This window comes from Sorex araneus, chromosome X (genome assembly GCF_027595985.1).
Source record: "Sorex araneus isolate mSorAra2 chromosome X, mSorAra2.pri, whole genome shotgun sequence".
Classification (NCBI taxonomy): Eukaryota; Metazoa; Chordata; class Mammalia; order Eulipotyphla; family Soricidae; genus Sorex; species Sorex araneus.
This window is the reverse complement of record NC_073313.1, coordinates 128,627,803-128,644,480: the sequence shown is the minus strand read 5'-3', so window position 1 is coordinate 128,644,480 and position 16,678 is coordinate 128,627,803. Positions and strand designations below refer to the sequence as shown.

Below are 16,678 nucleotides of genomic sequence, written 5' to 3'. Positions count from 1 at the left end.
GACCATATGGGATGCTGGGAATCGAACCTGGGTCGGCTGCATGCAAGGCACATGCCCTAACCGCTGTGATATTCCTCCTGCCCCCTACTCTTTACTTTTTGCCCCCACTCTTAAAGCTTCAGCTCAGAGGTTCTCATTGCAGCATCACAGGTTTTATTTCCCTTGGGGATTTTCTAATCCCTTGCTTTGTTTCATTATAGGCCACAAAATGTGCACAAAATCTTATGAGAAAAATTTTTTAAATTTGTTAATTTTTTTGGTTTTTGGATCACACTCAGCGATGCTCGGGTTATTCCTGGCTCTGCATTCAGGAATTACTCCTGGCAGTGCTTGGGGCACCATATAGGATGCCCGGGATTGAACCCAGGTTGGCCACGTGCAAGGCAAATGCTCTACCCACTGTACTATCGCTCCAGCTTTGAGAAAACTTTTGATCATTGTGTCTATGCCTTATCATTAGTTTTTTCTCTTATAAGTTTCAGGTGTTAATTGATTGTAAATCATTATGATTCATTATTTATACTACATAAAGTTCACCTCTAAAACCACAGAACTTATGACTATGCAATTGAACATCTTTAATCATCTTTACTTGATTTATTAATTTCCACTGCTTTGGAGATCAGTGATTTTTTTAAAATTTTATTGAATCACTAAATTAACTGAGGAGAAGGGTGAAACTAGTGGAGGGGATTAGTTGCTTGATTTTTGTTGGTGACTGGGCATTTCGTGTTAGATTTGTTTATAAAGGTGTGTGGAAGTATGCATATTGTATATACGTATATATGTATAAATATACACTTATATTGCTAGAATGAGAAACTGTACAACTGAATTCTACATATGCTGAAAACCAATATAGCTTCAAGAACTAGACTGTTAATGTTTTTACATAATTTAAAATAATATGTTTACATTGACTTGTCTTTATTAAAAATTATCTCAGTGAAGCAAAAAATAATTCCCATCAATTACAGACAGTAATACATATATTGTCTTATCAGTATCTTTTCCTTGACATCATGGAATGCTATTTAAAAAAAATTATTGAATCACTGTGTGATGATCAAACGCCCATCCCACCATCAGTGCACATTCCCCACCACCGATATCCCGGGTATACCACTCCTTTCCCACCCTTCCCCTGCCTGCATGACTGACAATATTCCCCATACTCTCTCTCTAATTTTGAGCATTATGGCTTACAACACAGACACTGAGAGGTCATCATGTTTGTTCCATTATCTACTTTCAGCATGCATCTCCCATCCTGACTGATTCCTTCAGCCATCATTTTCTTAGTGATCCATTCACTAGTCCATCTGCCTTCACCCCTCTGCTCATGAAGCAGCCTTCCAGCTATGGGACAGTACTCCTGGCCCTTGTATCTACTGTCTTTCGATATCAGCCTCATGTGATGTTATTTTAAAATACTCCACAAATGAGTGCAGTCCTTCTATGTCTGTCCCTCTTTTTCTGACTCATTTCACTTAGCATGATATTCTCCATGTCTTTCCATATATGCAAATTTCCTGACTTCATCTCTCCTAACAACTGCATAATATTCCATTGTATAGATGTTCCAAAGTTTCTTTAACCAGTCATTTGTTCTATGGCATTTGGGTTGTTTCCAGATTTTGGCTATTGTGAACATTGCTGCAATGAACATTTGGGTAGTTGTCTTTTCTACTGTGCTTTTTTGCATCCTTGGGATATATTCCCAGATGTAGTATTGCGGGGTCATAAGGAAGCTCAATTTCTAGCTTTTGAAAGAATGTTCACATTGTTTTCCAAAAAGGCTGTACAAGTAAGCATTCACACCAACAGTGAAAGAGCGTCTCTTTTTCCCCATATCCACACCAGCACTAGTTGTTTTTGTTCTTTTGAATGTGTGCCAGTCTCTGTTGTGTGAAATGATATCTTATTGTTTTTTTGATTTGCATCTCCCTGATAACTAGTGATGTGGAACATTTTTTATGTGCCTCCTTGCCATTTTTATTTCTTTTTCTGAGGAAACTTCCGTTCATTTCTTCTCCCCATATTTTGATGGGGTTGGAGGTTTTGTTTGTTATAGAATTGTATTAGTGTATTGTATATCCTTGGTATTTTGTCATTGACTTCAAAATTAATAGGGAAGTGATCAATCACTGAGGTAGAGATAGAGGCCTCTGTTAGGAGTTTCTTAAGAAAAATAACAGAAAATCACTTCATTGTTATCTTAATGTTCTCTAGCAATTGAAGCGTTATGATAAATATTTGTTTAATGAAATCATCATCATCACTGTCATCCCGTTGCTCATCGATTTCTTTGAGCGGGCAGCAGTAACCTCTCCATTGTGAGACTTGTTGCTACTGTTTTTGGCATATTGAATAAGCCACGGGGAGCTTGCCAGGCTCTGCTCTGTGGGCGAGGTACTCTCCGTACCTTGCCGGGCTCTCCGTGAGGGTTGGAGGAATCAAACCCAGATCGGCATGTGCAAGGCAAATTTCCTACCTGCTGTGTTTTTGCTCCGACTGGTTTAATGAAATAATACAGATTAATAAAAATATAAAATATGATAATATTCATCTGTCTTCTATCATTATGCAACTTGTTGTTTTCTGGTAGTAGAAATAATACTCTCTTATTAATTCATCTTTGTGAATTTCCTTAATGGCAAATGATACCTATTCATAATGAGGTACTAAGATAATGGAAATAGGATCCCTTTAAGTGTGAGATGAACTCCATTCATATTTGAATCACATTATCAAATGTTTTTTGTACTAAAAGTAACTCGCCTCCATGTTAATCAAAGCTATAAATATGTTTCCACAGTAAATTTTACTAGAACATTGTATATTTGATACATTTTATACTCTGATATTTATACTTCCTAATCTACTAGATTCAGGTAATCTGCAGAATGTTGTAATTGAATTTGTGTGTATTAAAGGTAATTGATAATTTTTAGAAATAGTCAACATAATCTCTGAGTATCACAAGTTTCCTACCATGAGTTGTAAGGAGAGGTAATCACTGATCAAGTTTATAATGTTTCAAAACCTACATGTTCTTTGCCTATGTTGTTTAACTCTTATACATCATTAAATTAAATATATGTAATCTCAAAAAACCCCACAACTTTTTAAACCGCTTTCTTTATTGCTCTATTTTATTAGTGGCATTTAAATATATGATCATTTCTATTGCAGGGACATGGCCTTTCAGGTGCATCAGGAATTCCGGCCCCTCCTCCTCCACCACCTCCATTGCCCAGTGGCGGCCCAGCTCCACCACCTCCACCACCACCTCCACCTCCACCACCTCTTCCTGGAGGCGTTCCTCCTCCCCCTCCCCCTCCCTTGCCTGGAATGGGGAGTATACCACCACCACCGCCTTTGCTCGGGGGTCCTCCTCTACCGCCTCCTCTAGGAGGTGTTCCTCCTCCCCCAGGAGCTCCACTTGACCTGCCTTACGGAATGAAGCAGAAGAAATTATATAGACCTGAGGTTTCCATGAAGAGAATCAATTGGTCCAAGGTATCACTGTGATTGGAGGAGGTGGGGGTGGTGTTGGTGCTAGGTAGTTGTATTTAGTATTTAGCCTCGTTGACAAATCAGGTGATAATTGCACTTGCTACTTATAAGTATTATACTTTTTAAAAAACTAGTATTTGCATAAAGTTGTTCACAATAATTATTTACATTCACTGTTTCAACGCCAATCCCACGACCATTACACCTTCCTACCACCATTGTTTTCCCACCACCACCCAAGCCCACCCAATTGGCAGATGCTAAATCATTTATTGTGTGTTGCTTGTTATGAATAGTATGAGATGGTGCACTCCTGGATTCTGACAATTTTTAGTATTTGGAGGCCAGAGGCATCTCTGTAGTGTGCCTCTCTGTTCTGAGATTCATTTGTGAGTCTCTTAATCATGGCCATTGATGCACTGAAGTATGCCGGCTGTGTCCTTTTTTTTTCAGTTGTATGATTTTTGTGGTCATACTTGACTGTGCTCAGTGCTTACTCCTGGGTTTTTGCTTAGATATCACTCCTGGGGGTACATGGGGTGCCAAATATGGTACCTGGAATGACATCGGAATCTGTAGGCTACATGCAAGACAAGCATCCTAGTTGCCAATCTTTGTTTTACCTTGTGAGTTCACCATGTTGTATTCTTTCTTAATCTTAATATACCTAGGTAATTGGAAATTTGATGGATAACTTGAAATTAATGTAGAAGTCATAAAGATAATCAGATTGAAAGTGCAATCATAGAATATTGAAAATATACACCCCTGATGAAAAGTAATTTTGAATCCTTTATCCTAGTTTACCTTATATCTTTTGGAATTCATAAAACCACACACACACCACACACACACACATACACATATATATGTATCACTCTATCACTGTTATCCCTTTGTTCATGGATTTATTCGAGGGTGTACCTAGAATGTCTCTATTCCTTCCAGTCCTGAGATTTTAGCAGCCACTGCTTACTTTTCTTCTCCAACTATTGGAGGCTCTTTCAGGGTCAGGGGAATGAGACCTATCATTACTGTTTTTGGCATATCGTATACGCCACGCTCTGCCAGTGCAGGTGGGATACTCTTGGTAACTTGCCGGGCTCTCTGAGCTCTCTGAGAGGTATATTCATATATATGATAATATTATGCATATATGTATAAACATTATATACATATATATATATATATATATATATATATAATGTCTAACTGAAATCTGCTGCCTTAGTTATTTGTGTTACTTGGGAATGTTTTTTTTTTTTTTAATTTTATTGAATCACCATGTGGAGGGTTACATAGTTCTCAGGATTATGTCGGTTATACAATTCTCAAACACCCTTCCCTTCACCAGTGCCCATCCTCCATCACCAACCCCCCCAGTATACCTGCCGCCCCCTCCCACCTCCCCAGTCCCCACCCTTGTACTTGATAAGTTTCACTTCGTTTTTGCCTTATCTCGATTACATTCCATGTTTCAACACACAACTCACTACCGTTGTTGGGGTTTCCCCCAAAAAAGAAAAGTAGTCCTATTGCCAAGGAGGCATTTGATAGTTCTCCACTGCTAATAATATAGAGATATTAAGTCCCGCTGTTTGTTACATAACTTTTCTTTTTCCCCCTTGCCCCGCGCCACCGAGTTCACGCCTGTTTAGTAATCGCCACGCTGCCTGACAAGGGAAAAAAAAAACGAAAAGGATGGTTATTTCCCGTCATCAGCAGGCGTGGGGCTCTGGCTTAGTTGATAGACTAGTAGAGTGTCTGGAAGCAGTTTCTGGAACCGAAGGTCTTGCGCTGGTATCGGCTCCGGCTCGAGATTCCACCAGCGTCCCACTGTTCCATGTACATAATTTTTCCCCTTATATCCCATTCCCACGCCACCAGGTCTGTTTGCTTAATGGACATCACACTGTAGTTGACGACACGCCGCGTTTCTTCCCGAGAAAGAAGAAAATTTCTTCTCAGCTGGCGTGGGGATATAGCTTAGTTTAGTCTAGAGAGATGGCTACCGTTTTGATTGCCTTCAATATTTCAGCAACAGACTTACTATTCTTGTTAGGATCTCCCACAAAAGTCCGACCCATTAAAAGCGAACCATTACATATTGCTGATGCTAAGATGACATTAGGTCGCGGCCGCGCGGTTTTGGGTTTCTGTATAAAGTCTAGGGAAAGTACAACCAGAAATAACATCACTACAAACTTTTACCCTTTTATGGTGCTCATAAGATGGAGAAGTCCTGCGCTGTGCTCAGGAGGGAGGAGTTGAGAGAGAGAGAGGTTAAAAGAATTGGGGGATGCCCGGGTCCCACTGTTTCAGCGCACCGTCTCTGGTCCCATGCCGGAATTAGTTCAGTGGGCTGCCTGGAGTCCAAGGGCGCTCCCTTGGGCTCTTCCCTCATGCTCGCTCCGCAGCCGGATCCAAAGGGGCAACTTGGGAATGTTTTTACCCCTCTTACTGTACCAAAAATTGATTTTGAGAGCTTCCAGATATGGCACAAAAACAAACAGTAGTAACCAAAAAAGAAGAGAATTTTTGTCTCTAAATCTAAAGGATTTAACAATTGCTATTAAAGTAGTATTCTGCAGTGCATGATCTAATTTCATGTTATTATGATCTTTTAAAATTTATTGAAATATTATTTTGATTTGTTTTTGCCAATTAGTCCATCGTATTAAAAACTTTTTTTTAAGATTGACATGGTTATTGTTTATCAGTAGGAACTACTCTTTTAATAAAATATTATCTTGTCCATTAGCAAGGTAAGTGAAAGATCCAAGAATATATTTGAAGTGATAATATGACAATGGCAGTACAATAAATTGGTTTGCATAGAATGAATGACAAGTCAGTTTTACTGGAGGTATAAATAACGTTAAAATATGGTTATTTTTATTAGTTAAACTATACCAATATATAATATCCAGAATGTTTTGGCCCAATTATATGTGTTTACGACTATAATATACTTTTAATTTTTACCTTAGAATTTAATTATACTTTTATGTACCAACATGTACATAATGTTCCAGTATATATAATCTCCCACTTTCTTTATCATTGCTCGCATGTCTTCCAGGCTGCCTACTCTCTCTAACCACCGTGGTCCTGTCCATTCCCTCCTTTCTTTGACATTCTCATTTCTTCCAAAGTCCACGGGGTTAGCCCATATATCAATATGGACCCTCTTGTCTTGCTATAGATTAGATATGTTAAACATCTTGAATTTTATTTATTTATTTATTTATTTTGGCCATCCGCCGCAGTGAAATCTTTCTTTTTTCTTTTTAATTAATTAGTGAGTCACCATGAGGGTACAGTAACAGATTTACGCATTTTCATACTTTGTGTTTCCCTCATACAATGTTCGAGCACCCCTCCCTCTACCAGTGTCCATATTCCACCACCAGTGAACCCAGTATCCCTCCCACCTCCCAATCCCATTCCCCCCTCCCCCTGACCCCCCTCCCCCACCTCTGTGGCAGGGAATATCCCTCTTGTTCTCTCTCTCTCTCTCTCTCTCTCTCTCTCTCTCTCTCTCTCTCTCTCTCTCTCTCTCTCCTTTTGGGTGTTGTGGTTCGCAGTAGGGGTATTGAGTAGCCATCGTGTTCAATCTATAGTCTACTTTCAGCACGTATCTCCTCTCCCAAGTGGGTCCTCCAACCAGAGCTTACTTTAAAACATCTTGAATTTATACTTGTCCCTCTTCTTTCATTTCATATGACATCCTCCGGTTTCATCCAAATTGCCTTGAACTGCATGATTTCATCATTCTTCATGGCTGCTTAGTATTCCATTATATATGTATGTATGTATGTATGTATATATATACATATAATTTAAACACACATATATATAAACATATATATACCACTTGTTGAAATTTTGGATAATTTTCATATAAAGTCTATTGTATTAAAAGCAAAAATAGTCTTAGGTGGGCATATATCTTTTTGACTGCCTTTTTGTGTTGTTTAGAATTAATGCCAATAAATGGAATTCTTAGGTCAAGTAGAAGCTCTTTTGTTACTTTTTTAACAAGTCTTTCCAGTAGATTTAAAGATATGACTTGCAGTATGGCCAACTATCATTTGCTGTTTCGTTACAGGAATAGAATTTTTATTTTCTCAATGAAAATTTCTTTGTATAAAGGCAATTTTTTGATTTTGAAATTGATTTTCTGGATAACTGAATAGAGTAACTGTTATTCATACTTACTTTAACTGAATCCTTTGAAAAATATAAGGTGTTCAGAAATCTTTCTTATTTATTTCAGATTGAACCCAAAGAATTGTCTGAAAACTGTTTTTGGTTAAAAGTAAAGGAAGAGAAATTTGAAAATCCAGATCTCTTTGCAAAATTGGCATTGAATTTTGCTACCCAGATTAAAGGTACATTTCTTTTTTTACAATAATTCACTATTTAAACCTTGAATGAAGCTGTTTGCCAAAAATATCTAGGAATATGTGCATACATCACCTTTACTGTATGTAGAGTAAAGATGATTCGTTTTTTGATTAAGAATTTCATTTTACTCAGTAGCTAGAATATAACTTTTTGTTGTTTTTACTATATTTTGCATTTATTTCTAAGAAAAAGAATATAAAAATATTCATCATTTATTTTTATCATGTTGATTTTTACCTCTCTTTTGAAATAATTTTTATTGAAAAATATAGGCTCTGAGTTTGTTGATTTACATAATAAGAAAAAATTAACAAAATATTAATGTCTTTAGTTCTCATGAAATTTAGCTAAGATTGGATTGGTACCATTGTATTTATTACTTTCCTCATGTACTCCTTATCAATTTATTTTCATAGAGAATTTTATTGTTTACTTTATTAGCACACTGTATTAAATTCCATAAAAACATGTATATCATTCTCATTTTATAATATGTTTATGTTTAGATTTGTAAATTACTATGAAGCATTTAACAATTTCATTCTCAGTTTTTTTTTGTGAATTTTTGGTATTTAACATTAACATCATTAACATTAACAGTAAGCGGTCACGCGATTTTGGATTTCTGATATTTTAGTAATAAGTCTGGAGGGATTTCTGCCAAAAGCTTCTGGGTTCTGAGATTGGTTTGTGTGCCTCTGGGATCATGACCATTCAGGAGCCAGAGGAGCCATTCAATGGCCGGGACTTGGGGCCTCGTCCGGGTAGGGAGTGGCAAATCTGCACACAGTTTCATTGAAATTTTCATTTGTTTCTGTGTTTCATAAGTTACTCTTATACCTCATCTATTGACCCCTTTTTTGAGTTACAGTATGAAAGTATTAGATTAATTCAGTGGTCTGTACTTGCACTCAGCTCTCATTTTCTTTTGCTGTACAAATTTGTCTTACTTGTTGAACTTCTAGTTTTATTTTCATTCCTTTCATTTGTACTTTGTGTCCGTAAGGACATGTCTAAGATTATCATGAAATGTCTCATGTAATTCCTTCCTTGTGTCTTTATGGTTTTAAGTTCTGAGTCTTTGTTCTATTTTGATTTTTTAGTACAGTTAGATATTTATCCTTTACATTCATATGCAACATACTTAATTTTTCCATCCCATTTTTAAAAGAGATTTTAGTTTTTTTGTCATGCAGTTATGATTTATTGCTCATAGACTCTCCCCCATAGCTTATTATTTATAATTACTCCGTGGGCTCAACGTGGAGTTTCTGCTGCCTTGCCTGGGCATTTTGTGTGATGAGTGCCTGTGTAAAATATTTTAAACATGAATAATTACAATAGCTTGCTTCATTGGCTTTTCATGATGATTCTTCATATTCATAGAGTACATTATGAATAATTAATCACATTAATAATTACTTATAATCAGGAATCAGTGTATTTTTGAGTGTTTTAAGAAATGCACATCTGTTAATGTTTTCTTGTGTGCAAGCATTGTCAATTTAGTAAGTACTAGAGTTGCTTGAAGTTGGTGGTCACATAATGCCTATTTCTTGAATATTTGTTCTTATATTAAAATTCATTGTTGTTATCTTTGAAAAGATCTGAAAATATTCCCCACTCACTTGCTTTTCTATATATTTTCTGCCATTTAGTGATTTAAAACAAGATTATTTTCTTACTCCATAGATGTAGGCAGCTAGAACACATGTAGTATTAGACTTATTCTTACTAGTTACAACAAGTAATATTTTGATAAATTCATAGCTTCTGGTGATGGTAACTTCTGTTATCACCTGGCAACTACAAATTCCGACTAGGAATCCTGCGGCTCTCTCTCATTGTCTGTGCTCAGTGTTCTCGTGCCACTTCCCCACTTGGGGCAGCCGATGCCACAGGCACACGAAGGAGGAGACGAGGTCCAGGCTGATCAGTTGCTGTTTATACCGTTTTCCCCATGTGCTTGTTCCAGTCTCACTAAACTCTCCATTCCAGGCTCACACTGCCCCTCATTCACATCTCCTCCTGTCTCCCTTGCTCCTCTCTCTGATCTCTGCCCTGGTCTCTCTCTACACTCTGGCCAACTCCCACTCATTGGGGTAGCAACCACACACCCATGTCTGGCAGCACAATCCACATGTGAAAGCCTTTCCTGATCTCCTGCAGCCAGGGCATAGGGCTCAAGGGCAAATTACCACCTAGGGTGTTTTTCTCCTTTCCTTAGTCCAATAACTTAATTAACATCTTCATTCTACTTCTTCTTTTTAAAAAAATTTTATTTAATTATTCATTTTTTGGGTCACACCCTTCAATGCACAGGGGCTACTCCTGGCTTTGCACTAAGGAATTACTCCTGGTGGTGCGCGGGGGGGGGGGGGAACATATGGGATGCTGGGAATCGAACTCGGGTGAGCCACGTGCAAGGCAAACACCTTCCCCAGTGTGCTTTCGCTCCAGCCCCCTTAATTCTACTTCTTAATCTTAGTTATTCTGTATGGATACAGTAAGGGTTACATTACGCTTGTAGAGTGGCCCTCTTGGGGACATCTTGCTATATATCCCAGACTACAGTGCTCAGTCCAGATTAGGACCCTAGTAGGGTCATAATCTAGTTGCTACTTTGTGGATCATGACAGAATTTTTCCATGACCATGCTCTGTACTTATGGCACTTTGGTCTACCCATTTCAGTGCCAGGTTAGCTCACAGCTTGCCCTGGGTCTATCCATTCCCTCATCGGGACCCTGCTTTTGGGGTACTAGGAAGTAAGGACAACTGAGGCAGATGACCAGGAGTGAATATTATTAGGAGTCAGTTAACCTCTCAAGTTACAAAAGTATAGCATTAACTGTCTTCTTGTGTCTATAAAAAACAGAGATTGCTCAGAATTAACTATGCAAAGGACTTTTGGAGAAGAGAAAAACAATATTTACAAGTTAACAGAGTCTGAATAGGAGATAAAGTTTATTGTCATCTTGGGGAAGCAGAGCACAAAGAAAGAGGTTACAAATAAGCACAGAGAGTAATGGGAGTAACCAAATAAACCTTAGTTCCCTGTGGTAAAGCAGAAAGGACAGACCAATGTTAATCCATAGTAACTGGTAAAATTAAATAATTAAATGGTTTAAAATATTAACATGCAAGCTGGTGTACAAATTTACTGCTGTGGGCAATGCATTTCCCAAGAATTGTTTAGAATGACCTCTGTTACTGAGCGGTATGTAATATTTTTGAGATTGAATGTTATTGAAAAATGAAATATTTTCTTATGCCAAGGGGTCCTGTCTTTTTGGTCATTATGGCTTCTATCAGTACCATGCTTTATGATATCTAGACTGTTCCAGAAGTGCTGCTGCTTTCCCTGGTCTATGCAGAGGTCCTTAGGAGCGAACGAACGAGTTTTTTGTGTATTTAGAACTACAGTGACCAAACCCTGAGTCAGGGAATTATGACAGGTCCTCAGGAGTAGATATATTTCAGAGCTATTCAACGTCCATATATTAGGAGCATAGCGTTAATGGTATTTTCTGTGTTTGATGTAAGAACATTGCTCTATAGTATAATTGAAAATGTCATAGAGTATAGCAGAAAGCAAATAATTCCGTACAAATTCAAAATCCCGAATCACCAGGTTTGTCTTTAAAAGTAAGCAAGCCTGATTTGGGGAATGTAGGAGGTAATGGAGTGAGAGGTACAGCACAAAGGAAAGGTTAAAGAGAAACGTGGGGTATTAGGAGTGTTCATCAGAGCACCTTGACCTTTCTCTCGGGAGGAAGAACAGGGGCAGTTCGCTAATGAAGCCTAAAACACTTCGGATTAATATCCATCAGTATCCAAATTCTATTCCTTGTCATTTACATATGCCTAAACTCTTGTTGTTTCTACAGTTTCATTTGGACACCATACCTAATGGTACTCAGGGATCTCTCCTAGCAGTACTCAGGGGACATGTGCCTGGCATTGCATTCCTTTCTACTGTGTGTAAGACCAGCTCCTTACTTATTGTAATGTTCCCCCAGCCCCTTAAACTGCTGTATTGTTAAAGAAAGGCTGTGGAAAATGGTGGATAGGATTTCCCATACCTTCTTCGTTGATATTTTGTTTTAATCTTAGGCTTATTTTTATTATTACTATTTTGTAATTGAATCAACAAGAGAAAAGTTACAAAGCTTTCGGGTTTAAGTTTCAGTCATACGGTGCTCAAATACCCATCCCTTCACCAGTGCACATGTTCCACCACAAAGAACCCCAGTATACCTCCCATCCCATTGATTTTCTCTTTACTCTCTCTTTACTTTGATTACATTCAATATTTCAACAGAAAACTCACTCTTATTATTTGGAAATTTCCCCCCAACAATCAGACCTGCCAGAAAGGCATCATTTGATAATTTGTTTTCCATTGCTGAGAATGAAGAGCACATGAGGTCATGCAGCCGCAATAGTGGCTGCGCGGTTTAGGATTTCTGGTATTTTAGTAATTAAGTCCAGAGAAATTTCTGCCAGAAGCCCCATCACTGCAAGCTTGTACCTTTGTCTAGTGGCCTCTAAAACATGGTGGTTGCCACACCGCCACCGCCAAAAGGAAAGCCTGAGGGACAAAAACCTTTTCTTTCCCAGGGTGGCATGGGGCTGTAGCTTAGTTCCCAGACTAGAGGCATTTTTGAAAGAAGCTGCTGGGTCCCAAAATTGGTTAGTGGGCCTCCAGGATCGTGGTCGTTCAGGAGCGGAGGAGCCGTTCATGTGAGTTTAGGCTTATTTTCATCTGAGTCCCTTTTGCCTTCTCAAGTCCAAATATGATAAAACAGGCTAGTGAACTCTAGGTTTCGTCTGTATTTTGATGTTTGGATATGGAAATGAAGATGAAAGCAGTAAGACGATAGCAATAAGAGTTTGTGATATGGATAGCTTCAGTCATACATTATTCTTATTTTATACATGTATAATAATTTTATGCTTTTCGTTTTACAGAATTCACAAGTAATTTTAGGTAACTGATTATTTTTTCTAAAAAGATTTTCTCTACAAGTTATATAATTGGCAGCTTTTATACAAACTGTCTTTTTATGTTAATTAGTGACTTAATAGTTTTATACATTATCATAAACACAAATATTAGGAGCTTATACTGTGACATATATAGAAGTCTTTTTTCTGGGAAGAAAGGTATGCGATTAATATGTGATTGATGCATATGCTTTCTTGACCGTTTTACAAATTAATGGTTTAAAAGAAAATGTGTAATACGTATATAATTTAGACTATATTAATTTAACATAGCATAAATTATCTCAGGAAGATAAAATACAGGGACATAGGTGAAGAGTTTAATTATGATTATAAGGAAAGTAATTTTAAAAATATGCGAAAAAATTTAAAACTTTTCAAAAAAATTCACTGATACTTCAGGAATCAGTTATTTGGTTTGAGACTTAAACTGAATAAAGTTCTGCCCCATAAATAACTTATACAAACCACTGAATCAGAAAATGCTGGTCCTAAGAGGAAGATAGCATTGAAGAAAAACAAAACGAATGTGCTATCACAAAAAGCGTGATATGACAATATTTCAGGCAAAAGGGAACAGTTTAATCATATTATATATTGCTGATAAGTTAAGATAATATTTTGGATATTGAGTCATGGAAATTATTCAATCTCTTTTTGTTTGGTTTTGGTTTTTCATCACATCCAGCTGTGTTCAGGGTTTCCTCCTGACTCTGTGCTCAGATATCACTCCTGATCCCTCATAGTCTTAATAGAAGCATTTTCTGTTGATTGGTATGGATGCATGCCGGTATGGAATTATTTGCAGCTTATGATCCTTAGAGATATCTGGGATACCTCTCATTAATACAGGAAGAGTACAGGATTTCCTAAAGAAAAATGAAAGACTAACTCATAAGTTGTAGCACCACTAATGAAAATCCACTACCCATCTAGGTTCTTCTCAGACTGCAGATAATCTTTAAATTATTACATGGATCCCTAAATGGAAAAATCATTTTAATACATTGCATGAATTTTAAAGAAGAAAAACCAGCAAACAAGATATTTATCCAGTGTTAAGATACCTGGATAGAATTTGGGAAATTCTCATAAATACAAATATATAGATTCATCTTTACTATGCAGTAAAAATTAATATCTGATAGAAACTATATGTTCACTGATAAATTTACACCCTACATTACTTTACCGAACAACATTTTCTAGGTCATACAAAGAGTTACTTGTGACTAGGAAAAGGAAAGGGGATTCAGACAAAGGGCATCTGCTTTTCACGATCTAGACCTTCACTGCTCTTAAATTAAAATAATCTGTATTCTTAAGACAGGCTCTGTATTTCTAAGACAGGCTAATAGTTTATTAGAAGATCCACAGGGCCTCAGTTCAATCTTAATTTCCCCATAATTAGGTGATATTTACGATATGATACCTATTGTAAGCTTTTTTTTTTTAGTTACAAAACTTTAGTGTTTGAATTTCAGTCATACAATGATCGGACACTCATCCCTCCATCAGTGTACATTTTCCACCACCTATGTCCCCAGTATTTTAAGCTTGTTGAGCAAACCTCATCACAAGCTGTTGGGGAAACTGATCCCGCACTGTTGTTCCTGAGGGATCATTGAGTAAGAGATGCTAGGCAACGAGCAAACCATAGGATCTGGACCTCAGAAGCTCTGTCTCGCTTGGGTATGAGTATTCAGAATTTATTTACTAGTTAATACTTCTGTGGTTTTTCTGTCTCATTTTGAAAGAAAATCAGCAATTTTTATTTGTGTATAAAAACATAGTAATGCACATGTGAATCCCAGTTTTCAAAGGAGGTTGTTGACAGTTTAATGAAACATTCTACCTTAGTCATCTCTAAAGACTCTTGAATACTCTCTTAAATAGGTTTGTACAGTTAATAGCTGAAATATATATTCTCTGAGACTATTATCTCAGTTAATGAAATTACTGTACAAGTTAGACATCATTATAAAATCCAAACCTAATTAAAGCAGATAGTCCTATTTAGGCAGTTTGCCTTTAAAAGAAGAGAAAGTTTTAAAAAACGCAAGTCATTAATTTTTAACTTGTACTTATATCCTAGATTTCTTTGAATTTCCATCTTAAATATGCCCATTCATCTCAGTTAGGCAAGTAGAAGTAAAAGTGCTTGCAAAAATTTTATTTTGGGGGGCTGGAGTAGTAGCACAGCGGATAGGGCGTTTGCCTTGCATGAGGCCCACCCGGGTTTGATTCCCAGCATCCCATATGGTCCCACGAGCACCGTCAGTAGTAATTCCTGAGTGCAGAGCCAGGTGTCACCCCATGTACCGCAGGGTGTAACCCAAAAGCAAAAAAAAACTATGTTTGGAATTAGACTCTTCTAAAACCTCTTTCTAATGGGCCTGCATATAGTTTGGGTTCATACCTTGCACCGGGCAGACTTGGATTTCATCCTTAGCACCTACATGGGTCCCTGATCATGCCAGGAGTGATCCCTGCATACTGAGACAGAGTAAGCCCTCAGCGCTGCCAGGTTTGACTAACAGTCAAATGAATAAATAAATAAATAAATAAATAAATGCATAATGCAAGCTTCACTCTAACACTATTTCATTCACAATGGAGTATAATATTTGTAATTGTGAAATTGACCATTTTAAAAAAATATTGTGTCTCATTGTTTGGGATGCTTAAAGAGAAAGCATTGAATCTTATTGACCTTATTAATTTTAACTTTTTACAATTTAATGAAAGTCATGTAAGTGATTTTATAGAATAAAACCTTTATCCATTTACTGCTTCTGAAGAATGACCTTGTAAAATGTCAAATTTGCTTTTGAAAAATAATAAATGATTTGAGATTGATGCATTTAAACTCTTTATTTAAGGTCAAGTATTCTGTTAAGGCAGTTTTGTTGGTAAAATGTTGACAGAAACTAACTACGTGGTTCAATACTCAAAGACAATACTGTCACATTTTTAAAGAAATTGTCTAATCATTTGGCCAGAATTTGCTCATTTTTTTAGTAATAGTCACTAGCTTATTAAATATTGCCTCAATAAAAGCATGTGCTGCCTCATGTAATAGTTGGCAATTACAATTTTAATTTAATAAATATTCATTTTAAATTTTAGTTTGTTATATCATCCCCAGTGATTGTATATATTATATAGGTAATTCAATTCCATTGAATAAATTGCATGGTTATTTCAGGTACACTAGGAATTATGTTGAATGCATTTTTTATATCCAGTATTGACTTTTGAAAACCATGGTTTTATCCACAGTCATACTATAAACTAATCGTCATAGAACAAAAGCAATAAGGAAACCTGTCGTGGTATATGATTTTCTTCTCAAAACTTTCCTACCCCTAGTCAGGTTCTATATTTTGTGAAAATAACTTATTACTTATCACCCAATCAAAAGGTTGATTGATTGATTGATTTTTACAACCGTTTTTCCCACCACAGCTCTTTAAAGGAAATTTTTGTAGCAATATAACAAAAGCAAAAATTCTAAATGCCAAATATAATTATGTGTGAAGAATATTAGAGAAGGAATAAGTAATTTTCTATATTTTCCTCTGAGTTCTTAAGTGAGATAAGCCCAAATAAAGTACTGATTAACGAGAGAAAAACAAAGCTTACTAACATGAATGGCCCCTGCTCACCATGAGGAATGTCCTTAAGAAGGCCTACATTAGGGCTTCTTAAAATTATTCCACTCTTGATTTCTTTTAGCC

General features: G+C 36.8%; 1 protein-coding gene across 1 annotated transcript in view; it reads left to right on the top strand.

The window, feature by feature from the left end:
- Positions 1 to 16,678, top strand: part of DIAPH2 (diaphanous related formin 2) — a 724,307-nt gene that overhangs the window by 268,871 nt on the left and 438,758 nt on the right. Inside the window, exons 17-18 of the mRNA XM_055121637.1 lie at positions 3,196 to 3,522; positions 7,799 to 7,913. Coding sequence (XP_054977612.1) covers positions 3,196 to 3,522; positions 7,799 to 7,913 — 442 coding nt within the window. The remainder of the gene's footprint in view (positions 1 to 3,195; positions 3,523 to 7,798; positions 7,914 to 16,678) is intronic.